We start from the raw sequence: 24,714 nt of genomic DNA on the forward strand, positions 1-24,714 counted from the left end.
GCGCAGCGCTGGCGCAGGCGCTGGGCCGCGCGCGCCGCCTGCACGCGGTGTTCCAGGCGGCCGAGCTGCCCGAGACGCACCGGCTGCTGCGCCAGACCTGCCGCCACTTCGCCGAGCGCGAGCTGGCGCCCGCGGCCGCGCAGCTCGACAGGGAGCACCGCTTCCCGGCCGCGCAGGTGAGCGCGCGGGAGCCGGCGCGGGACACGCGGCCCTCTCCCTGCCTCGCCACTCTGGAGGAGTTTCACGTGAAAGCGCAGAGGAAAACTCCGATTTTTTTGATAAGTCAGTGAACATAGAGCTGGTTATTTTCGTGCTTCCCCCCTCAGGATTGCATGTAAAGGAGCAGTATTTTGAGGGCCCGTACAGGAAACAAAGCGCTCCTTGAAAATAATCCCCGCTGCTCCTGTTAAAGCAGACAGAAGCCTGTGAAAGGAAAACCCATTTCTGCAGCACCGAAAGTTTGGGATAAATTAATGTATCTTAAATACAACAACAGCTAAAAGCTGTTTTATGTCAAAATCTGAATTGCCAGGTTCCTAGGTAGATGCTAGCAAGTGCTGCAGAGCAGGAGCCTCAGTGTGAGAGCCCCGGTGCAGCTTGTGCACCATGAGCGGTCAGTACCTTCCATGACAAGCAAGACCTGCCTTTGATGGGGTTAAACCCCAGCCTCTTGCAGCCTGTTCCGTGGGTCATTCACTCTGTGAAATTCTCTCCCTGTGCAGCCCTAGGCTGAAGCCCAGCACGCTGGAAGGTAACGTAGCACCGTTTTTTATCAGCTGTTTCCCACTGAGAGCTCCCACCGAGCGAGTGGCCGAGGGCAGAACTCGGTGGGCGGCCGAGGCACCGGGGGCAAGGCTGAAACCCCCGTTTTGGGCTGAAAAGGCCCCCTTGGTCCAGGCAGCAAAGGGAATGAGCAGGAGCCGCGTCCTCGTCCGCAGCGCCTGCGTGCGGGGTCCCCCCTGGTCACACACCGTGTCCCGCTGTGCGCGTAGCCTCCGCCTGTGTCGGGGTGTTCGTGGGGGTGTTTTTGCCAGGATGCCGGTGCTGCCCGGAGGTTTCTCTGCTCGCAGGTGAAGAAGATGGGGGAGCTGGGGCTGCTGGCCATGGACGTGCCGGAGCGGTACAACGGGGCCGGCCTCGACTACCTGGCCTATTCGCTCGCCGTGGAGGAGATCAGCAGGGGCTGCGCCTCCACCGGCGTCATCATGAGCGTCAACAACGTGAGTGGCCCCCGGGGGTCTGGAGGCTGGGGGCGGTTGTGCCAGCGGAGAGGGGAGAACCGGAGGGATGGGCCCTGCTGTTGGCGAGCGCGGTGGGTTTGGGAGCACAGCAGGACGGCTCCTGAGCTCCTTGTAGCCGCCTGATGCCTCTAACACAGCTCTCAATTTTTTGAAGTCTCTCTACTTAGGGCCGATACTCAAGTTTGGTTCTGAAGAACAGAAGCAGAAGTGGATTACGCCCTTCACCAGCGGGGAGAAAATCGGGTGTTTTGCCCTTAGTGAACCAGGTGATGTGACCGTTACCATTCCTGTGGCAAAGCTAGCAGGGTACCATCTTCCCCTAACCAAAATTAGGATGGACGTCAGGTCTGTCAAACAATAACAGCCTGCAGAAGAGTAATTTAGAAGTATTCTATTTAAATAAAGCCTTGGCACGCCAGGCACTAACTGCCACACTGTTAACCTGGTGCCCTGCTCAGGAAACGGCAGCGACGCGGGCGCTGCCTCCACCGTGGCCCGCCTGGACGGCGACGAGTGGGTTCTGAATGGCACCAAGGCCTGGATCACCAACGCCTGGGACGCTGCTGCCGCCGTCGTGTTCGCCACGACCGACAAAGCCCTGAAGCACAAGGTGCCGGCCGGGAAACAGGCCTGGGAGCAGAGGGGTTGGGAGGGAGAGGCCCTTTGTGGAGGCCCTGGGGACCGTCAGTGCTGGGCAGGCATTGAGGCAGGGGGACTAAAGCACCGGGACTTTGTTCTGTCACTGAACGCTCCCCTGGGTACCTGAATGTGCAAGTCCCATGGAAAACATTGGATGAGGAGGAGGAGCAGATCTGCAGCACTGCGGGGTCCTGAGCGCGCGGTTCTCGTCTTCGCAGGGCATCAGCGCCTTCCTGGTGCCCATGCCGACCGCCGGCCTCTCGCTGGGCAAGAAGGAGGACAAGCTGGGGATCCGGGCGTCCTCCACCGCCAACCTCATCTTCGAGGAGTGCCGCATCCCCAGGGACAACCTGCTGGGGCAGCCGGGCATGGGCTTCAAGATCGCCATGGTGAGACGGGCACGGGGCCGCCAGGCCCGGCCTTGCTGCTCCGCCTTGGCAAAGCTGTGCCCAGGCTTAACACTCACTGGGCCCAGACCTACTAACACCAGCTGGGCTGTGGCACAGGGCAGCCGACCTTTGGCACGCAGGAGAAATCAGTGATAGGGCTGGATAAATCCGTGGTTTATCATAAACCATCAGCTACACTTTCCTCAGGGAGGCTCTGTAGGTGTCAGATGAGGGAGCGTCGGTGCAGCAGAGGCCCTAGGCTGGGAGAGGGGTCAACTTTATAATGCTCTTAAAAGTTTTTCCAACAATCAAAAGCTGCCTGTACCCCTTCATTGACTTCTAAGAATAGGAAAAAGGAAGAATGCTGCATTTTTTCCCCCTGAATCCTTTGGCAGAGAATCATTGTCCTGAATGCACCGCCAGAGATGGATGAAATCTGAGCCACACGTGACCTGTGAGGGGAAATGGGACAGCTGTGGAGCAGCAGATTCCCTGGCGTGAGGCGCTCCCGCCTGGAAATGTTCCTCCTTTCCCCATAAGGGCAAAACACCAGCTGTTGGACTGACTTTTTTAAAAAGCCTGAGCTCCCTGGAGAGCAGAACCCATCCTCTTATGTCCCAAAATGAGGGAACTCTCCAGTCACCAGACATTTTTAAGGCTATCAAGGCACGCCTGATCCCTCCTTGCCTCAGGCAGTGCACATGGTGAGGCTGGTAAGCAGTTAAAAGACTAATGCCAGGTGTTTGGAGTCTGAGTTTTGGTCCTCCCACTTCACTAGTCACTTTGGAAGTGCCTGTTTAAGTGTGTGTGTATCAGAACAGGGGTTAGAAAGGAAAGGAGAGCAGCTTTCCTGGGTTCATTTGCAGTCAAGTGAAGTGCACAGCGAGCCAGAGGAGCGCACTGAAGGGTTCCCGTCAGCCCTTTGGCCAGAGCAGCCGCTCCCAGGTTTGCTCTTGTGTCTGGATATGTTTTGCTGAAGACTGATTTAAATCCTCTCTTTTTCTTTTTTTAGCAAACCCTGGATGGGGGCAGGATTGGGATCGCCTCCCAGGCTCTGGGAATAGCCCAGGCAGCTCTGGATTGCGCCGTGGAATACGCCGAGAAGAGAATGGCCTTTGGGGCGCCCATCACCAAGCTGCAGGCGGTTCAGGTGGGGCAGCCCCAGCTGCTGGAGCTGGTGACGGGTCAGCCGGTTGGGACGGGGTGGCTGCAGGGTGCTGTGCAGGGCACCATGCAGGGGCCGTTGCAGCCACCGCAGCGGCGCCCGCGGGTTTTGCAGTTCAAGCTGGCCGATATGGCTGTGGCGCTGGAGGGCGCGCGCCTGCTCACCTGGAGGGCTGCGATGCTGAAGGACAACGGGAAGCCCTTCACCAAGGTGCGTGCGGCCGCTCTGCGCGCGGGCTCGCGCAGCCCGATCCTCATCAAGTAGTGCAGCATTTTACTGCATTCAGCTCTCAGCAGCCAGCAGGACCGGGTTTAGTCCTCTCAGAGGCTTTTGGACCCATTCTGTTGTCTGCCTTGCCAGCCTGCAGGGTCTGTGTTTATCTTGGGTCAGGGGCGGCCTCCGAGAGCCAGAGTGCCCGGCCAGCAGCTGAGGCCGCCCCGTGTTCAGGCTTCTTGTGCAAGTGTCATGTTTGGTGCTACCTGCCTTCTCTGTGACTTTTTCCTTCTCCAAAGGAAGCTGCAATGGCCAAGCTGGCTGCATCAGAAGCTGCAACAGCCATTTCGCATCAGGTAAGGGCCCAATGAGTCTCAGCTGTGATTGGTGCTGAGGACAGGTGGAATGAAATGGGTGGTGGGGTGTTGATCCCTGCTGGAATATTGGAGAGCTTCACGTATCACGCTGGAGCTGGACCTGGAGCCAGGTGTGGCCGTCCCCTGGGGGAGGCCCCTCAGCTCCGGTACCTTCACAGCCCGCCTCGTTCCGGGCAGTGTCCGAGGGGCCTTGCTGGGCACAGGGACACGGAGGGCGCCTGGGTGCCCCATGCAGGACGAGCAGCAGGGCGCAGGCCCAGTGGTGTCTGCATTTGTTTTTCTCTTCCCGTGAAGTGTCAGGGTGATGGTGGCCAGTTACCAAACACGGCTCCATCGGCGCCGTCCCTGCCCCGGCTGCAGCGGTGCTGCTGTTACCCAGTTGATTCTGGTTGCAGAGGGGCTGGGCAGCCTCCTGGGCTCCACCAGTTATTCCTGCAGAGGGATTAGCACCTTCCAAGCAGGCTCGGTCTTGTGGAAAGGAAATTCCTTGACATGCCCCCCCGCCCCACACACAATTCATTTGTGATTTTCAGGCCATCCAGATCCTGGGCGGGATGGGCTACGTGACGGAGATGCCGGCGGAGCGGCACTACCGCGACGCCCGGATCACCGAGATCTACGAGGGCACCAGCGAGATCCAGCGGCTGGTGATCGCGGGGCAGCTGCTCAAGGGCTACCGCAGCTGAGGGCGCCGGAGGGGAGCCTTCCTCCCCGCCACCCTCCTCTTCACCATGCCTGGCCTTTGGACCATTCAGTGCAGGGATACCTGTGGGGAGAGCGGGAGCACCACTGGCTCTAGGGTGGGGTGCCAGCCTTTTCCTAAGGGGGAAGAGCCCTTTGGAGTTGGTGGAGGCACCGGGACATTGCTGCTGCATGAAGTCAGGTGCTATCTCCATCAGTGGACGTTTCTTGTTTGTAGGAGTCTGTCCCACCCTGCTCTGCCATAACCAGTGCCTAAATCCAAGCAGAGGGGGCAGGAGGACAATCCCCTGTCCCGCTGCCTCTCGGGCTGGGGCTGCTGCCGGTCACCAGCTCCTTTCTGGGCCCGGGCGGCACCGGGACCGGGGGGGCGCTGCCAACCCTAGGGGGACAGTCATGGTGCCTCCACAGCAACGAGTACAGGGACACGGGACTCCCCGGAAAGAACACAGAGAAGGACAGGTCGAGTTTACTGTTAATAACAAATAATAAGGAAGTGAAGAGACGAAACAATAAGCCTGCTCTGTGCTGGGTTTTAACATCAGACCAAATAAGCAAGGTAATGCACTTAACCATGGCTATATGAGCAAGAGATTATGATTAAGAAAAAGCTACATGACCAGTTGCACGAATACGTTACCGTCATCCTGCCGCACAGCCGCTGTGACAGCCAGGGTTGGGACAATGTTCCTGGCACCTGGGAGGTCTTAGGCCACCCCTGAGGGTGCCAAAGTTGCTGCAAGAGGGTCCAGCTTTTATAGAAGCAAATCAGCAAAACCCATGTTTTCTTTGTGAGCAGTAACATCTGGCCTGTCCTGCTTTCCTTACCATGCGGGTCTAGGACCTGGCCAGAGCCCTGGCTTCAAATGGGAGGGTTCCCTCTGAAGTCAAATACCTGCACGAGGGCCTACGATTTACAAGTTACAGGTTTAGGAGCCTCCGTGCAGGTCGGCATGACCAGGTAGGTCCATGTTCTCCTGCAGCAGCAGAGCCCTGTTGAGCTGTGTCACCCCTGACTCGCGCCTGTCGTTCAGGCCCCGGCAGTTCGGGACCCAGAGCGGTGCTCACAGGCTGTGCTCGCTGTCGGTGGTGGCGCAAAGCAAAGCGCGTGGGATTGGCTTTTATTTCAGCCACCAAGGAGCAGCAGCTCGGGCTCAGCTGCCAATAAAAGCTCGGCTTTTCTCTTAGAGAGCGAAGCAAAAATAAAAGGCAGGAAAACCCACATACATAGATCAGAAACCCTCCTCAAAGCAGCTGGAGTGAAACCAACCACCGTCTAAAAGAAAAGATGGTGACTGATGGAGCAGTACTAGCCTTTAATCTCTGTCATTCATAGGAAATGAGGAGCTGATACAGGGGGGGGAAAAAAAAAAAAAAACCCTACCAGGAAGTGTTAACATTGGCTAGGAGTGCCTGTGGAGAACAAGAAGAGCACAGCAGAAGGCTCTAAATGCAGAGCTGGAGCCTCGTGTCCAAACAGGCCCCACTAGAGCCAACGGTGATTTGTCTGCAGTGTCATTTGGTTATATTTGCACCGAGTGAAAATAGCAAATTAGCTGCATTGCACACAAGACACTGGATAAGCAAATAAATCCCGCATTCAAAGGCCCATCAGTGCGCGGTTTAAACGTGATCTCCCTCGTTGCCCTGCAGCTGCACGCGGGTCTCCACGCGGGGCGCTCGCAGGCGCAGGAGGCCGGTTTCCTCCTTGCAGCCGCAGTCACTCCGGGCAGGGCGGGCGCCGCGAGGGCAGCGGCGCCGCTGCGGAGACGCTGGGCACGAGGGCCGGGGCGCGAGGGCCGCCCGGCGCCGTGGGCTGATGGGGACCACGCGCGGGCACCGGCTGCCCTCTGTGCCGGTGGCTGCGGCTCCCGACACATCCTCACGGCGCCCGCAGCGTGAGCCGGTCCCTCCCCACGCGCCGAAGCCTCGCGGGGCCCCGGTGCCCAACACGGGGCAGCGGCGGCCGCTTCCTCCAGCCCGGCTGCCGCCTCCAGCCACTCTGCCCTGGGAAACCCCCGGGCGCCGGCGCTGCAGGAGCCGACCCAGGCACAACGTGATGAACAACAGTTAGGTTAAGACGTGAGCCCAGGCTCAGCCTAAGCTGCTCCCTTCTGCCCTCATCGTTCCACCAGCAGCTCCTGGTACCTTCCTTGCAGCCGCAGCGCCCAGCCGGGGAGCAGCACCTGTCAGTGCAAGGCACTAGGGCCTCCATCCAGCCCGCTGCGGCTTAGAGCTAAAACAGCCTCACGTTAGTGCGTCTGGCTGCTCCGCAGGGTTGTTGCAGAAGAGAAACTGCTAAAGAGACAAAACAGGAATCGGTTTTGCAGGGTTAAATGGAGCTCTGCCGAGAGCCGCCCCAGGCAGAGCCCCAGCACAAGGCAGGGCCGGGCCTGGCGCCCACCTGCGGCTCCGGGCGAGGCTGGGGCTTGGGCTGGACATGAAGAGAGCCGGTGTCCCCAAGGGGGAAAAGTGACACCGGGACAGACCTCGGAGCAGGACGAGGGGCTGGGACAGCCACGGAGCCAACGCAGACCCAGGAATGAGCGTGGGCAGCCCAGGGGAGGTGACAGGGCCTGGGCTCCTTCCTCAGGCCGCAGTCACAGCCCAGGGGCAGTGGCCCTGTTTCCCCACAGTAATTCCCTCAATTCCATCGGTTTCTGCACCGTTTCCCCATGGTAATTCCATCAATTCCACTGGTTTCTCTACGTTACAGGTGAAACTCGGTCTCCCCAGCCCGGCTCCCAGCAGCCGGAGCTGGGGGCAGAGCCGCTCGGTCACCCCCAGGGGAGCAGGACATCCCCATGGCGCCACGGCCACGCGCGGCGCTGGAACAACAGGCCAAAACCTGCAGAAATGACAGCAAACAGAATCAAGGTCATGAAACAAGCACCGTGCTACAGCGTGGAAGGAAACACAGGTAGAAAATTAAATTTAAACTACGGTTGGTTCATTTTGTACAAGAAGGAACCGACCTGGGAGCCGTCCTGGCAGCTCTGTCCATGGCTGGGCCGGCCCTGGGTCCGGTCACTGTCCCAGGCTGCAGCACCTCACCCGGGACCCCTGCAAACAGCAAAGCAGAGTCAATTAAAACAAGTCGCACTCCCTTTCACTGGAAGGGAAGGCAGGAGCAGGGAAGTCATTAAAAGACCCTCCCTCCAAGCACCCAGGCCACCCGCAGCCGTGTGAGCCCTGTGTCCCTGCCTGCTTCCTGGCGTCCCATCCAGGGATGAGCGCAGAGGAGCTGCCGGGCGCGGGACACACAGCCGCTGTCCCGGTGCTCCCGGTCCCGCTTCCCGGCCGGACACCCCCGGACCCTCCTTACCTGCCCCCGGAGCGCGGCCGGTCCCGGCGACCCCGTCCCGCAGGCGGCGGCTCCCGCGGCCGCGGCGCTCGCAGAGCCCCCAGGGGCTCAGAAGCTGCTGCCTTCCGCTCAATAAAACAACAGCGCTGCAACTGCTTGGGGTTTTTTTTTTTAAAAATCCACATTTTAACAGACTCTCAGGTACAACAAAGCAGCCAACGCACAAACTCGACCAGGCACAACAGTAAAGGACAATTTTCTTTTTCCTTTTCTCTTTTTTTTTCTTTTTTTTTCTGTTTTTTTTTTTCTTTTTTTTTTTAAGGGGCAGGGGCATGGAAAAATACAGCACACTAATGAAACAAAAATGCAAAAAAATACAAAAAAATAGAAAATAGAAAAAAATGTATTTACAAGTGATACATTACTATGATCAGAAGCACAAAGACACTTGCTGCTATAATACATGCACCAGGTCGGGAAGGAACTACTAAAAACCTGCAAGGGAGCTTTTTTTGGCGGGGGGGGGGAAAAGGAAAAAAAAAAAAAAATAGAACCAAAAAAGGACCTTCCCCTTCCCTCCCCCCGCAAATAAACAGGGTTGGATTTTGACTTTTTTTCTTCCATAGTTTGCTACATTGTTCAAAATCAAACAGCCCCTAAGATGAATGGGTACAATCGGTACAAAGACTACACGGGGTCTGAAATCGCAGGTTGTTTCGGGATGGGGAGGAAAGAAAACAGCAGCTCATTGTAGATTCATATACAAGAAAGCCCGAGTAAACTGCTCTACATGCTAAAAATTACAGCAAGCCCCTGTCTGCTACATAGCATGATCTTAGCAGGTTTTCCTTTTTTTTTTTTTTTATTTATTCATATATATATCTATATGTGTGTATATATATATGTATAAAAATCGTGCCCTTTTTCACTGCAACATGACATCTGGGTGGAAATGTAACTTGTTACAACAAAGTTTTTTTCTTTTTTATATGTATACTGCAAGAAGTCACTCCATGTCTGTGGATTTAATAAGTAACCTCACACCACAGGAAATATTTAATAAATCAAAAAAAAAAAAAACCCAAAAACAAACAAAAAAAAATGTGACAGATGAGATTCTGTCTCAGTTCTTTTTGAAACCAAAGTCCAACAGGAAACTGGTCCCAATGCACAGGAGGGGTTCTCTGAAGCGGTTTCAGTTGGCTTAATTGTTTTCTCTTTTAGTGTTCACAAATGTCTGAACGACCTCACGCCGTTCTCAGTTTCGAGTCTGTCTCCTCCTCGCTCACCCAGGTCACAGCCTGGTGCTAATCCGGTCGAGGGAGGAAAAGAGGAAAGTGGCTGCAGTTGCACAAAGGGTCCCCAATTCCACATCTGCGTGGAGAAAAAGAATCACACAGAGCTCCAAGATGTTCAGCTTCTGCTTTTTCGTTTTTTTTTGTTTGTTTGTTTTCTTCCTCCTTTTTCTCCTTTTAACACCAAGTCCATTGCTTCAAGTCCCATAACTGGTACCTTCTCGAGTACCAGCCAGTCCAGCTCTAGGAGACGACGAAGCCACACGTTAAAGTGAAAAGGACCAAGGCAGAAGTTCAGGTCACTTTCCATCTGTTCCATCATACTTCCAGGAAACGGGAGCTGCTGGACTTAGAGTGGAAAGGCTCAGACCACATGCGGCGCAGATCCCCCTGGACAGCAGGAAGAACATTCACTCAGAAACTCTCAAATCAGATTAAAAAATACCTCTAGGAACAAGCTGTTCTTAAAGCAAATCAATTCTGCAATGCCTTTTGGAAGGGGTATTGAAGAACATAAAATAAACCCCTTCCACGCTAGCTCAAAGCGTCTTATCTTTAGGCAGATCTCCCTAAAATGGATTTCTGCTCGCAAGGGTTTGCTCTTGTGAGCAAACCTGTGCTTTGCTGTTCTGCAGAGGGCTGGATGGGGCTGCAAGAGCGGCCTTGACCCCAGGAAAGCTGTGTTTTAAAAATTTCAGGCCATAACACGTCACTGGAGAGAGGCAAACGAGGACCTGCCTCTCCTCCCTTTTTGCATGCCTTCTTCATGACCAAGGGCAAGGAGAAATTCTCTTATTTAAAACAGCATTTAACACCTCAGAACTTGGGCCGTTTCCACTCACGAGCCAGGAACTCTCTGGGTTCCCGAGTCCTCCAAAGGGAGGATTCCCCTGAGCTCAGCGCTTGGTCACCCAAAGTTTCATCTCCATGAGAGGAAGAACCTCTTCCTTGTGAGGGTGACGGAGCCTGGGACACGCTGCCCAGGGAGGCTGTGGAGTCTCCTTCTCTGGAGACCTTCCCAACCCGCCTGGATGCCGCCCTATGCCCCGTGCTCTGGGCGCCCCTGCTGGAGCAGGGGGCTGGACTAGGTGATCTCTAGAGGTCCCTTCCAGCCTCAACCATTCTGGGATTCTGGGAAAGAAAAAGCATTCCGGCTGGGAACAGACAGAGCCATCTCACCTTTAAATAGGCCATAGTGAGGAGCGGCAATAAAGTAAATGGTACCAAATAGAGGAGGGCAGGCTGGGCTGCCCGGTGGATACGAGAAGCTACTGTTGCCGTTAATAGACCTGTAAGAGGAAAAAGGAAGACCATAAATATCCTACAGTAGCATTTGATTGTTCTCCTTCTCTGGGGCAAAGTGGTTCCCTTTCCCGTCATTTTGAGAGATGGGCTATGAAGTTCCTCATCTGTGCTTCACTTCCCTGAGTAAACATAAAACAAAACCAAAAGTGAACAAATGTTCTGCTTTAATATTAAGCTGCCCTCAGGAAGTCATGGCCGGTCTCGGTCTCAAAGACGAAGCAGTAACTGAAGCAGACAGCAGGGGTAGGAGATGAGCAGGACACCCCACACGGGCTCGACTTCAGCTCCAGGGCTGATGTCTCAAGGCCACCAATCCGAGGTCCAAAGGGAAGGTGAGGACAAAGGCCATGATGGGGGAAAGACTGTGACAAAACAGTCTTTCCTCTTCATCCTCAGGAGAACCGGAGTCATTCAGGATATGCACACACATATCCCGACCTCAGGGGAAAAATAGCTGTTATGCAATGAGGAGGGGGATGCCTCCATCATCATACCACAAAGAGCACGGCAGTTGTGTCTATTTACAATTCCCTGCATGTACCACAAATGCCCCAGGATCCTAAAGCTTCAGGGCTGGGATACAAATATACAGGAATGACCTATATGTGTTCTTTACAGTGCCGACCATCTAGGAATTCCCACAAAAACGTGCTAGTAAAAATGCATACATACATGCATAATGCATAATGCATACATAAATGCATAAATGCATACATAAATAAATAAATCCTTAGAAGGAAATCCATAGACAGGGGTTTCTCCCCTAGACCATGCCAATAAAAGCAAAAGGGAGTGGGGAGTTAAAAAAAAGAAAAAGGAATATAACCAAAGTCTTAAATCTCTTATCTACCGGTTCCATGACCTTTTAAGCCCACGAGGCGGCTTTCCCTAAACCAGTTCCTCACCTACGAAGTATCCAATAAGGGTGCAGTGGAAGTAGGAGACCTTCTGCATGCGGCCGGAGATGTTGGCGGGCCCCGGGGCGCCGCAGGCGTCGCCGCTGGCCTGTTTCTTGTAGTTGTCGTAGCGCAGCACGAAGCAGAGCAGCAGCCCCGGCATCACGATGTCGCCGATGCCCAGCATGGAGAAGTGGCTGCCTGTGGAACTGGACAGCAGCTGAAATTGGGTCTGTGCCCGAGGCGCCGGGCAAGCTCTGCAATCCCCCCGCCCCCCCCCCTTGTTTTCCTGGCTTCATTTTGCACGTGATTCTATGGACAAACTTGCACGTGGAAGCTGCAGCGGCAGCCACCAGGCTCAGTGAGCTCATCACTAACCCCCTTGGCTTTAAATATGCCCATTTTGGCAGCAATAATACATTGCTCCAAACCAGGCCCACAGTTATCAAATTACTGGATTAATATTAAGACTGCGCCCTTGTTTCAATTCACAAAGACCTCTAATGCCAGACAATAAATTGATTCATTGACTATTTAGATCTTTGGCATCATTTAGGCAAAGCATCAAGAAAACAATACTTTCATCAGCTTCTTTAATCAAAGTCGTTTGCTAAATAGATCAAGAACTAAAATTAGTCATTATCTAAACCTCAAGATCTTTTCCATGAAAATGAAGGCAAGTTATCACAAAATCACAAAATGAACTTTTTTTTTTTTATTAGAGCAGACAATCAATTCTAATTTCTGTATTTTCAATATTCCAACATCTAAAGAAAGCAAGCAAAGTAATGAAAGGCAATTTAATGTGTTTATAACTTCTGAAGCACTCGGTCTTTATTTCTGGATCAGGCCAATCCTAGCAGTTCAAAATCAGAAACACTAAGAAAACTAAGAAAATTATTGCAGTAAATAATCTCCCTCCGCCATAGGCCTTACCCACTATTTAGTCTTCACTGCTCAGATCAGTGACCAACTCCCTTCCCAAGAGCTTCCTATCAGGTAGCAATCCAGGTTATTCAAATGCTGTGCTAAACCTCAGCTCCTTTTGCTTTTAAGCTGTAGGTGACAGATCCTGCAGGGGCAGCATTAGAGCTGAGCAACCCACATGTGTGTGCAGGGAAGCATGTCTAGTTGTCAACAGGGCATATTTTAACCTACCTGCTAACATTTTGCATGCTAGGAGACAGCAAATGCAAACGTGCTCTGTGCCTACCGCTCATTATTATCTATATATATTATCACATTATCATATATATTCTCATTGTGACCCCTCTTCGCCAGGTGTAGCCAGCAATAACAGAAAGGATGGGGCAATGCAATCCCCCTTTCCTAGTTCTCTGCAGTGCCACTTTGGTACTTTTGGAATTATTTTAAAGCAAAAGACATTAAAATGTGATTTTTGATCTCTTGCTGTTACTCCAGAAGCCGCAAATTTGGGGCACAGGAGGAGACAGTGCTCACAATGCTCCTGCACTGCTCAGCTGGCTTCCTCAACTGCTGCATTTGTTCTCCCACTTGTGCTTTGGTTTGTAGCACTGACATTCAACACTGTGGGGGAAGCGGTAACAGGCACTTGCAGCCCCATTCTCAATTCTAACCCTATGCAAGAAAAATGGTTGGTTGTAACATGCAAGTTACTTCACCAAACCATAAAGCACGAAAGGCTGGAGGGCAAAAATTCATCAACTCGAAGCTGGTAATCTTCTGGAAAACCGAAGCAGGGCTTGAGAGAATCTACAAATCTTTCCTCTTCTTTACTGGTTGCCCATAATGTCCTTTTTTTTGGCCTTTTCCTTTGAGGTATCTGGTACTGTCCACTCAAAATGTGAAACTCTACTACTGGTCTAGTCCAAAGATCCTAATTTCTCCAGAACAGCAATGACTAAAGAGGGAGCAACTGACCAGGGAGATAAGTGGTATCTTCCATCAGCATTAATTAGTGCTACTAGAAAGTACAGGGAAGGAAAAATTCTAATACAGTAAAAAAGAGCTGCTGGTTTTACCTTGGAAATACAAGTTTACCAGGCAGTGATAGGCGGGGAACATCTCTGCCCACGTTTGGTCCCAGGTGAAGTTTTCGGGATAAAACATCAAGGGGATTATCAGCTGGTTGTGTGGCCACCTTCACCATGACGTTGCTGTTGAAGATGTAGGCAGAGAAAAAGACCTACGGAGCAAGGAAATCATCAGGAAATACAATTCTATAGCAACTCCAATCCACCATTTTTAAGAATTTCTTTAGCTTTGCCTATTCAAGACAAAGGAAATTGCCTAAAATTTCTCTTTACGTGTGTGCATATAACAGGACGAAAAGTAAAACGTATCTCAAAAATTCAGATAAAGGTTTTAACACTATTAGTCTCCAAGAATAACTGGAATAGGCTTCCTGATATCAAGATACTGCTTGCTTGGCAAAGGTATAATAAGGACTACAAGCACCAGCAAAGGTAACAGGATAGATGCTGAAAATATGAGGAAGGTAGGAAGCAGAGGACACTCCCTCACAAATTAAACTATAAAACATTTATTTCCAACAGGCTCTTACACTACTAGAGCTCTTCACAGCGGGAAACGGATTCTCTGCCGGAGCTGGCAGCAAGTGCCACCCTGAATCACCGCTGAACGTTATGTAAAGGTGAAACAAAATGCTCCTCAGCATTTCCAAACACATTCTGTCAGGTTACTTGTAAGAGTGTCAAAAAGATTTGACGCCGACCTCGCTTGCTGCAAGTCACTCCGTGCTCCTATTTGGAGCCCTGGGCTGCTGCTCTGCGCTGGGCGGGTGGGCGCCGCGCACCCAGACCCGCTTCCTTGGGCACCTTCCCTCTCCTCTGCAGCCTCTTCAGATCTCAACTTTTAAGTTTTTTCTTATCAAAATCAAAATTTTAAAATCAAAATTTAGACATTCATATCTTATTTCTAATTTTTTTTTTCAACTATTGAGGGAATCCTTCTGTCTCCTGCCACAAACTGCTTTAGCCTCTCGCAGCGGTGCTGCTGACTTTGCCGGGATTCATCAGCTCCACACCTCTCTGCTCCCCGTGGAAAAGGCCAAAGGCCAATTATAAACCTGAGGGGTATGAAGGGTTTTAGCAACAACACTTACCCAAAAGACATCATAAATTAGTAAGCCGGAGAGCAGCAAGCAGGAGACCTTCAGGCTCGGCAGCCGAACGAAGGCTATCATTGCGACGCACAGGCCCATGGCCAGAGCTGCAAAATGCAAAACCACCATTAGTTCCTCAAAAAAATAGCAGCCTTTGTTCCAAAAACCAGCAGAACCCACAGAAGAGACCCCAAATCAAGCCTCCATTTGCACCTATCTGGCATTGCAGGCATTAGGTGGCTTTCTAAGGTCTCCAGATAATGAAGTTCTTCTTACCAGAGTTAAAAAGAAAGGCAAAAAAATATTCAGTAACCAATTGTAAACATGTCCCTACAGAAACAGAAATACCTCTTCAGACACAGCTGTCCAGTCCATTCACTTCCACTATTCACCACAAAGAAATGCTTTTCTATGTAGTGTCCTACAGACCATCTCTCTCCCATAAGACAGACTATCCAATTAAAAAACAAATGGAAAACTCCCCAGACTCTCAACTTTGAACCTTCATGCCTCAAACTCAAGTTTTGAGCTGCAAGGAGTTTTGTAAGAAATGCCTAAGTAAATAAATATAATCCTTTATTCCTAATAATTCATATATTTGCATGGTTACATGACAAGTTACAACACGGCAGGATAATATAACACTCAAAGCCCATTTCTCTTTGGGCAAGATTGTGCAAGACTGCCTGAGCACTATGAAATACACTTAATTTCAATAGACAAGGATTTCTTAACAACAGAAACCTCTGTGAAAGCCAAAGGAATGAAGGGAAAAGAAGAAAATATGGGCACATCTTTTCCTTCCTCTTCTCCCCGGGTCTGGTTTTCACTCCGATTGACGTTTGCTGCTGCAAGCTCAGGGCTGTTAGAGCTGAACCAAGAGCAGGTTGAGCACGTGCAATGCCCCCGACATTTATTTGCAGTCACAGCTCAATGTGACTCTAAATGTTTTCTCACAGCTCTAAATATTTTGTTAGGGTTGAAAACCAAGACCCCATACACGCACACAAATCCGCATTTTTGTGATTTCCTGCAGGTTTTTTTTGAGCCCAGTTTTAAAATTTAAAGGACAATTGAGTATGTTTCACCTGCCTACAAGTAAATCACTAAATATATCTAAAAATCAACTTTTGTCTACTATATCAGTGTATTCAGATGAAATAACGGTGCTCTGTTGGGCCCCCATTTCAGTTTAGGCATGCAGACATTTGCAAACCAAACGCACGTGTTTAATGGGACAAAGAATTAGCAAGCAGTTGGAATCTTGTTTTGGCCAACTAAAGCCTCAGGGCAAAATGACTGGGGAAGACTGGGCCCACCAGCCTTGGATCTTGCATTTTCACAGCATCACAGAATGGTTGAGGTTGGAAGGGACCTCTAGGGATCACCTAGTCCAACCCCCTGCTCCAGCAGGGACACCCAGAGCACAGGGCACCTGGTCACATCCAGGCGGGTTTTGAAGACCTCCAGAGAAGGAGACTCCACAGCCTCCCTGGGCAGCCTGTGCCAGGGCTCTGGCACCCTCACAGTCAAGAAGTTCCTCCTCACAGGGAGATGGAACTGCCTGGGTTTCAACTTACACCCATTAGCCCTTGTCCTGTCACTGGCCACCACTGCGAAGAGCTCGGCCCTTTCATCCCTCCATTCTCCCTTCATGCACTTATACATGTTAATCAGATCCCCTCTGAGCCTTCTCTTTTATCTGAAGGATGGGGCACTCAGAGCGACGCATAAAGAGAACATTTTGGTGACACTCTCCATGTCATGTCTCTGCCCAACACTCCTCATCCTGTGGCACCAAGGACCCCAACACAATCCTGAGCATTGCAAGAAAGCAGGGGGATTATTCGGGTTGAAATGTACCCTGAGTCAGGCTGCGTGGTTGTAACTAGTTGTAAAACATGAGCAAATTATTGTGGTTTAAAGAATGTGACATGAAAGCCATGAGCAGAACAACTGCGGGCAGTAATTCAACCCAGGCTTTCCCCTGGCAGAAGAGCAAATACAAGAGGAACAGTCTGTCTTAAATCAAATAGATCTGTCTAAAGCCAATGGTAATAATAGCTCAAGCAAGATTATATTTAGGAAAGGATTTCCAGGTTATAATTAACTGGAAGTGGAAAGATTTCAACCAGCACCAAGTTTTCTGCATTGTTCACAGGGGGATTTCTGTATCACTGCAGTGAACAGCGGCAGGCACCAAGACTCACCATGTAAAGCAAATACCGAGTATAAAAGGGGATGGAATGAAGTCCTTTCCATCAGAAAGGAACACTGTGCACGTGCTAATAAATTATACAGGTTTTGTGTCTGGTTTAAATCATGTTGGTGAACTGAAGAAAGAGAAGGGGAGCAAGAATCTCCATGAGGAAAGAGTGAGAACAGGCCCAAGGGCAGCCCAGGAGCTGCACGTTGCAGCCAACAGTGCAGGTCAGCTTCATTTCTCCAGCAAAGACCACCAATTATACAGGGAAAAAGGAAAAAAATCACCTATAACAAAGCTGGGTGCTGCTGACAAATATGTGAGGCAGATGCCCACAGAAATACGTGCTCAATCATAAGGAAGTAGATAAAAGCTGCAGCGGGAAGTGCTGGGTGACTGGTCCACCAAGGTTAATAGGAAAGAATTAACCCAAGGGGTTTTCAATTAGCTGAGTGAATCGGCTTCGGAGTCACTGCAAGCACATCCCTTTGGGAGCAAGGCTATTCCGGGAATGAGGAATATCCCTGTGTCTGTGAGGAGGCTCCCCAGGTCTGGTGCATGATCCAGCCGCCCGCATAGCGGCAGGTCCCGCTCTCCGCACGCTGCCGGAGGTGCCAGCTCCCGGCGAGCAGCCCGGTCGGTGTCGGAAGAGCATGTTGTTCCTGAAGCTCGGAGCGAACTGGCTTCTTCTAAAGCTTCATTTTTCAGCAAATTCATGGGAGAGGACACACAAGCAGCACCTCTGTGCCCAGCTCCAGGTACCCAGGTCCTGGGTACCGCACTCTTCCCGGTGCTCCACAGCACCAGCATTCCCGTGTCACATCTCCAGCCATTCCCTCTGCTTTGGAGGTGTCTTAATCCGTTTTTTAGCAGGTTGCAATGAGGATGGTTGATGATTTTGTCTTCGTGCTCCGCAGAGGCACATCCGCACAGGCCACAACAACCCCCTGCAGACGACAGCATCTCACCTGACCACGGAAAACAGTCCTACGACCAAATGCTGAGGAGCAGAGGGGAGCCAGCAGCACCTGCAACTGGGACTATTGTGGCAGGAATTGCCCTTCTTGGACTGTGTAGGTGCAAGGAAGCAGCAGGAAGCATTTCCCTGCTCTCTGTTCACTCTGAGGCAGATTCCCCCACCAAGGTTCACCCAGCGGCGCCACGGGGCTCGTAGGGACAAGCGCCCATCCCCTCATCCCTCTGGAAGCTGATGGGGTGACGCAGAGCGTCGGAGGGGCCAGAGGTGCAGCCAGGATGGAGGCCGGGAGCTGGAGCAGGAGCCCCCAGCATGGGGCAGCCCCTGCTCAGCAGCAACCGGGGACCTGCTCGACCACCACAAGCTCCTCCTGTGGTGGCCTGGGCCTAGCCCACGTCTTCATCAGCTGCAGAGAAGCAAGGGGCAGATACAGGGCTGATGTGATGTCCTCTACTGCAGTGAGGGCAAGGGGTGGAACGGCAGCACCTGCCTCCCCGACACAGGCCAACAAACAGCACTGCCTGTTTGGGGTCACCAGCACCCGTCCCTTAATTGTGTTGCAGCCTTCTAAAGGGCACTTACCTTCTAGCTTTGGAATATTTTTAAGTGCTTTTCAATTCAGGAAGGTTGTGCAAAAAAGGATTCAACGCTATTCAGCAACTCAGCCACCGAGGGACATAAAATCTAGAAACCGCTTTGCACTGATACTTCAGTGCTCTGCAGATTAATTACCTCAAAGCCCACTACTTCAGACCGAAACGCTCCCAAAATCGTTTTGAAGTAAACGTGTGGCCCTATGTGGAGAAATCTTCTGACTTTTGTCAAAATTCACATTTGACACTCCATTTAGCTACAAAGCTGCAGCAGGGCGGAAAGAGTTCTTGATTTCATGGTGAACTGCTCTGCTCCGAACCAAACAAACTTCATCTGCATTTTTTCCATTTAGTACCTGGCTATTTTAAAAGGTATCCCCTAATACACAAAAAGTGGCACTTTTAAAAGCAGTGACAAGCATGAATAAAGCACACTTGTTATACAGAAGGAAGAATCAAGCTGTCACAACAGCTTTTAACGCTAAGGAGCTGTTGCTGCAGTCTCATCCTGGAGGAGCTGGGAAGCTGATGGGAAGGGTATTTTTTTATTGCAACAAGTGATTTCAAGGGTAAGTAACGTCCCAGCTCTTTTTCTCAAGCAGCTGACCACATCAGGGTGCCGCTTCACAAGATGCCTTGGGCCCCTTTGGCTCGACCCTGCTGCGAAGCGGGTCCCGCTCCGGGCTGCCCCTTTCTCCCCCTGCTCTCGCATCCCACTCCATCCTCTCCGGTGACACCAAGCTGCTGCTTGCCACGTGCAAAGCTTAGCACATACCTGAGTGCACAATAATGTAATTTATCTCACTGCAAGAGCAGAAAAGGAGCTTGGCAGCAGAGGACGGCACCATTCTAGTGAGCTGAATCAGCTCGCCACGTGATTCCAAACTGGCACAAGGGATTCGGAAGGCAGAAAAGGAGGAGGAAAGCTCCTTTGGGGAACAGTAAGCTGTGAATTCAGTTCAACCAGCAGAAAAAATCCCACCTTGAAGCCAACTGGAGGCCTTCCAGCTTCAGCCAACTCACCACGCTAACTGGCAAGCATCAAGCAGATCAAAGAACTGGCTACTGTGAGCTGTCTCACAACGCGTTATTCGATTATCCCACCCCAAAAACTGCACAAGATGAATGGCAGGGTGAGCCGGATTATTCAGATCCAGTTATGCTTGAGAAGCAGTTTGTGTTTCCACACATTTTTAACTAAAACTGGCAATTCGCGGCAAGCCATCGTGCTGCAGGACATCTCCTGTGAGTGTCCTGGCACTGTTGGCAGCTCTTACAAACCAGAAAAACAGGCGGCTCGGGCGCTACCTGGGCATGCGTCTCTCAGAAGCTGCTTTCAGGGAGTCTGTCACTCCAATATTTCAACTCAGCAAGGCTTTAAAAGCAGTATATCTCAGGAGTCATCACCAAACACCTGGACGTGTCACAAGAGGCACAAACCAGCCCTCCAGTCTCTCGAGTCCCCTACTCACCATCCATAAGGAGCCAGTGGCCAGTGAGGACCCAGATGAGGACGAGCATCACGGAAAGAGAAAAGGAGAGCAGCTCAGCAGCAGTGAAACGCCCACAGCAGCCAAAGGAAATCCTGGGAACAACACACAAATGTTAGCTGGAAAATTTTATGTTTCCATTTAAAGAAGGGAAAACGGACACTCCTGGAACAAGGCTGGGTGGCCGGTGAAATGTGCCAAGAGCCACTGAAAGGGAAGTTCCTTTGCCACAAATAGGTACCAAAACAACAACAAAATAGAAGCTTTCTTCACATTCAAATGATGTGTGGAAAGCGTGAGCTAAAGAAATGAAAGGAGTCATACAAAACCTTGGCCCTTCGCTTGGAATTGTTACTATGACTACTAGGTATTTCCTAGCACTGACTAGGATGGTGCTTTTTTGCAACATGAACTCCGGTTGAAAAAACAAAGACCTTGATTTCAAAGCATGACACTAATAACTGCCATTTTCCCTCGTGCAACCAGAGTCTCTGAGAGCCATTCACAGCATACATGGGCCAATATAAGCACCCTCAGGCCAATATAAACATTAGTGTCCAATACCAAGTCCCAAATTCAGCAATTTCAGCCAAAGAAAAGCCAAATTTCTCAAAAGCCACTGTTAGGAAATCGAGTCCCCTGCAGTGGTAGCATACTTCCCAGGCTGGCAAGCACACGTGGCTTGCAGAAATGGTGCTTCCTAGTGTCAAAGGGGGCAACGTCGTTGGCACAAAAAATAGGCACAAACATCAGCCCTCGAGCCCTGGGGTTAATGCTCGTAAGCAAGGCCACCGTGAAAGAATTCCCATTAAAAGAAATAAAGAGAACATCTGAGAAGAGAAGCAAAAAAAAAGGTCTCAAGTCCTTACTTGTTTTGAGGCGAACAAGGTCGCGTTAAGTACTGGCACATCGGGAGCAGAAGGAAAGCAAAAGCTATTGTGGCAAGGACTAGAAAGAGAAGAGGGGGTAATATTAGTACATTCAGACCTAATTTCTACAGCACAAAAACAAGCTCCTCTAATTTGAAAATGCTCTTGCAACAGGGCCCTATTAGCATCTGCTGCAGTATTATTAAAGCCAGAGCAGTTAAAGACTCCAAGGTTTTCTGAAAAACTTCTCTGGCTATAACGTTTTCCTGCTTCAGCCTAAACATAACCTCTCAACATACCCCAAATTTTAAAGAAAATATCAATCTTAGAGCTACTCATTATCAGGACAGTAGGAAAAGGAGTTTCCAGCTATCCTGGGAGTGGAGAAAAATGAAAGAATTTACCTCAGTCTGACTGTGAAATGCTTCAACACATCACAGACTAAGCGGAATAAAGATTCTTCTTGGGGCTCTGGAGCCCCCTCATAATCAGTTATCTATTACTGAAGTACAGAACACCTTAAAAAAAAAGTTATGTCCAGTAGCTGGGAATTTAAAATTGATAAAATATGTAAAGCTGTATGTTTCGGAAAGCAGGACAAATGGGAAATGCTTATAGGTATCTAAATGGATGACTTGGATAAACATTTTGGGTTTTTCTTTGTAAGGTATTTATCCCATCAACATCATAAATAATAACAATAATAATAAAACGGAAATAAGGGGAAAAAAGGGAGGAAAAATAAAAAGAAAAGAGAAAGGCCCGGTCCTTCCTCACTGCTCATATCCTGAGTCCCAGGGCGCCCTGTGCCTCGTGCCCGGCCTCCCCAGCACTGGGCTCAGGTTGATTAAGCCCTACTTGTCCCAACGCCCTTGGCCGTGGAGCCCCCGCTCCCAGGCTCCCGCTCCGCAGCTTCTCCTCCCCTGCGGTGCCCACTGCTCCACAGGGAAGGCCCCGTCCAGGCACTGGGCCCTGCGCCAGCGCCGCTCCGGAGCAGTCCTCTCTTTATCACCGGGCTCTTCGTGCCTGGCTCTTCCCCAAAAGACAGAGCTTGGAGGTTTAGGAGGGGTTTAGGAGAGGTTTAGGCCCCAAGTACCCAGGGCTCCGACCTCCACAATGGGCTCCATCCCGGCACCTCTGTGGGCCTCGGGGCTGCATTTAAGGCTCCCCCTAAAGCAAAACCAGTAGCAAGCAAACGGCGCTAAGGGGCTTCCAGGATAAAGACACCCATGGGCGTTAATCCAAAGGGGCTGGATTCCCCTAAATGCCCAAAAAGTAGACACAAAATGCTGCAAATCAAGTTACAAACGTAACTTTCCAGCTCACGCTGCAAAGAGCCGGCCCAGAGGCAAGGCAAATAAAAGGTGTCTCTCCTTACAAGGCCTCCCTCGCCGCCGAGAGCGAATACAGTGTAAAACTTATACAAGCAATATGTTTTTAATAGGAAAGTATATATACATCACGGGAAAAGGCTTTAAAAGCAGCAGACAGCAGGTCTGTAGAGAACTCTGTGCCCGGGATTGGGAATGGGAAGCTCAAGGCTCTGGGCATGGGGAGGGGTTTGGGGACCCCCGTATCAGCCTCTCGAGGAGGCTGCAGAGGATGCCCAGGGCTGCAGCTGCTGCAGGGGGGAAACCCTCAATGTGCAGGCTGAGGAGGGCAATTTTTAAAGATTCCTGCAAATCCAGAGCAAGGAGAAAAAACAGTTAAAAAAAATATATCTTTAATCCCGAATAGCAGCTGGTTTCTTGGATAATTATACGAGAATCAGAGGGGCAAATTTTTGCCAAAGTTGAAGTACTGGTATTTAATTAGACACCAAAGCACAAGTAGTAACAACTTGCACACTCTCTGATCCTGTTTTTCTGCAACTTTCACTTTAGTTTTGTTCTAAGACGTGCCCGAGAGGAAAATAAAAAACAATGAAACCAGAAGTACCCTTGAAATAAACAAACAAAAAGCAGCAGAGAAGTAAAACCAAAATTAAACTAGGAAGAGAAGTGTCTGGATATGACCTCCAGACGTTCCTTCCAACTGAATTATGTTCGTATCCTATACAGGACCTGAATTCCGAAAACATACATGCAACTCTGAGCACTGACCTGTAACACTGATATTTTAAGGTAAAATAATATATCCAGTGTTCTTCAAAACTAGCAATTTGTAGTTCAACAGGTTTATCAAATCTCTATGTGGAAAATGCTCCTCAAATAATATTTGTAACTTTATTATTAGCTAGGGAGAGATGGAAATATAATCCTGAAAACAGATGAGTTCCTTTTTTGTTTCCAAACACCCCGTGACACATCCTAATTCTTAGTGACTACCGAATAGCACTGATGCTCTCTTTTCTACTTCAGTTGTTACAGCGAGAAGAAAACTTTAGTCACCTGCTGTGCATATTGTGAAGACAACCTGAACGGAATCGAAGAAGAAGAACATGACTAGGAGAGACACAGACGCGCCGATCGGCAGGAACAACGCCTGGGTGGAGTCGATGGTTTGAATACCTGCAGAAAAGAGAAGAGGACATTGAGCTCAGGCTGCTTCTCACCACGCATGTACTGAAAGACTGTCCCCACACACACAGTCTGGGGCTCTTTAAACTTTATTTCAGTGCTGGTGCCAGTGAGGGCAGTGCTGAGGTCCTTGGGTACTGGGACGGGCAGCCACTGGCACAAGAACAGCCAAGCAGGGGCTGGGCAACACACAGCAACAGGCTCAGCCTTTGCATGGACTGAAAAATGGAAGAAAAGAGGTTTTTTTAAGAGGGTTTTGGTTTTTCCCCCCCCTCAGTATTGCCACGTAAGGATTAAATTTTGCACTGAGCACCACAGAGCTGCTGGGCTGAGCAGACGGCAGTTCAACGTCCTGCAGCTCGAGGCAGGGAGCTCACGGAGAGGCCGCGCAGAGGCCACGGCAGTGCCACCCGGGTGGAGGCTGCCGTGTGGAGGCCAAGCCCATCAGCCTCCCTGGTGGCAATTGCCCGGGAACAGCCAGCCGAGCAGTAAAGGGCAGTTTTCAGGAAACACCCAAGACGTTTATGACACTGCTAGCTCAGATCAGCACTATGCTCATCTCATGCTTAAGAGCAACACAAAGTCAGGTTTACATTTTACAGCAGGACACAGTTTCAGTTTACATTTTATAGTTGAACATAATTTCAAACAGTGCAGAGATAGTAAAGTAAATAGCAAAGAAACAGTAAAATGCCTTTATTGGGATTATTTTCTTCAGCTCAACTACGCACTGCAACCATCTAGTCTGAACGAGATTGGACCTAAAACCAGCTTAACACTCCGACAATATCCCAAAATAATTAGGCATCACTGCATAAAGCAGGACTTTTAAGTCATAGGATTTTAAGAATGACCTTTTAGGTTATCAAAGATATACATATATATATATATATATATATATATATATAAAAAAACACATACACACACTCTCAAGTATATGTATATACATTACACATTCTGTGTGCGTGCGCATGCATATGTGTCCACATATTTTTCTGTGGAAAACTGGCAAGTTGTCCAAACAACTGCTTATTTATCTAGAACTCAGTTATCAGTGTATCAAAGTATGTCAAGAATCATCAAACAACCCTGACTGCCCCATTTCAGGTTATTCCATTTTCTTTTACAAAGAAATGAGATAAACAGTGGGCACAGAGCCATGTCGCTTATTTGCGACAGTCATTTATTATTTCAGATAAATGCTCTATTATTCTCAGACATAAGTATCACAACAGAATTTAAAAACATAAACCAGAACCATCCAGTTACTTGGGGTTTTGATGTGGGTTTTTTATGTTTGTCTGTTGGTCTGGTACAAAACAAGGAAATACAACACAGACAGTCCAGCCAGACAGCTCTAAGACACAGGAATTCTTATACCCTAATCTGTGGCTTAGTTCTGGTTCCTCCTGCTTTGGGAAATGGAAATTACTCA

The 24,714-nt window shown here is 50.1% G+C and overlaps 2 protein-coding genes across 2 annotated transcripts in view; one reads left to right on the forward strand and one right to left on the reverse strand.

Annotated features, from left to right (window-relative positions):
- ACADS (acyl-CoA dehydrogenase short chain) overlaps nucleotides 1-5,760 on the forward strand; it is a 6,664-nt gene extending 904 nt beyond the window's left edge. The window contains exons 2-10 of the mRNA XM_026037441.1: nucleotides 7-176; nucleotides 1,071-1,220; nucleotides 1,396-1,507; nucleotides 1,700-1,851; nucleotides 2,099-2,269; nucleotides 3,282-3,419; nucleotides 3,549-3,644; nucleotides 3,947-4,003; nucleotides 4,558-5,760. Coding sequence (XP_025893226.1) covers nucleotides 7-176; nucleotides 1,071-1,220; nucleotides 1,396-1,507; nucleotides 1,700-1,851; nucleotides 2,099-2,269; nucleotides 3,282-3,419; nucleotides 3,549-3,644; nucleotides 3,947-4,003; nucleotides 4,558-4,710 — 1,199 coding nt within the window. The 3' untranslated portion in view covers nucleotides 4,711-5,760. The remainder of the gene's footprint in view (nucleotides 1-6; nucleotides 177-1,070; nucleotides 1,221-1,395; nucleotides 1,508-1,699; nucleotides 1,852-2,098; nucleotides 2,270-3,281; nucleotides 3,420-3,548; nucleotides 3,645-3,946; nucleotides 4,004-4,557) is intronic.
- Nucleotides 5,761-8,613: 2,853 nt separating this feature from the next.
- SPPL3 (signal peptide peptidase like 3) overlaps nucleotides 8,614-24,714 on the reverse strand; it is a 25,733-nt gene continuing 9,632 nt past the window's right edge. The window contains exons 4-11 of the mRNA XM_026037442.1: nucleotides 23,151-23,270; nucleotides 20,761-20,839; nucleotides 19,874-19,986; nucleotides 14,630-14,736; nucleotides 13,527-13,690; nucleotides 11,533-11,732; nucleotides 10,502-10,611; nucleotides 8,614-9,712 (exon numbers count right to left, since the gene is read on the reverse strand). Of these exons, the coding sequence (XP_025893227.1) occupies nucleotides 9,641-9,712; nucleotides 10,502-10,611; nucleotides 11,533-11,732; nucleotides 13,527-13,690; nucleotides 14,630-14,736; nucleotides 19,874-19,986; nucleotides 20,761-20,839; nucleotides 23,151-23,270 (965 nt within the window). The 3' untranslated portion in view covers nucleotides 8,614-9,640. The remainder of the gene's footprint in view (nucleotides 9,713-10,501; nucleotides 10,612-11,532; nucleotides 11,733-13,526; nucleotides 13,691-14,629; nucleotides 14,737-19,873; nucleotides 19,987-20,760; nucleotides 20,840-23,150; nucleotides 23,271-24,714) is intronic.

Source organism: Nothoprocta perdicaria, unplaced genomic scaffold (assembly GCF_003342845.1).
Source record: "Nothoprocta perdicaria isolate Ctin4 unplaced genomic scaffold, notPer1 scaffold_2, whole genome shotgun sequence".
NCBI lineage: Eukaryota > Metazoa > Chordata > Aves > Tinamiformes > Tinamidae > Nothoprocta > Nothoprocta perdicaria.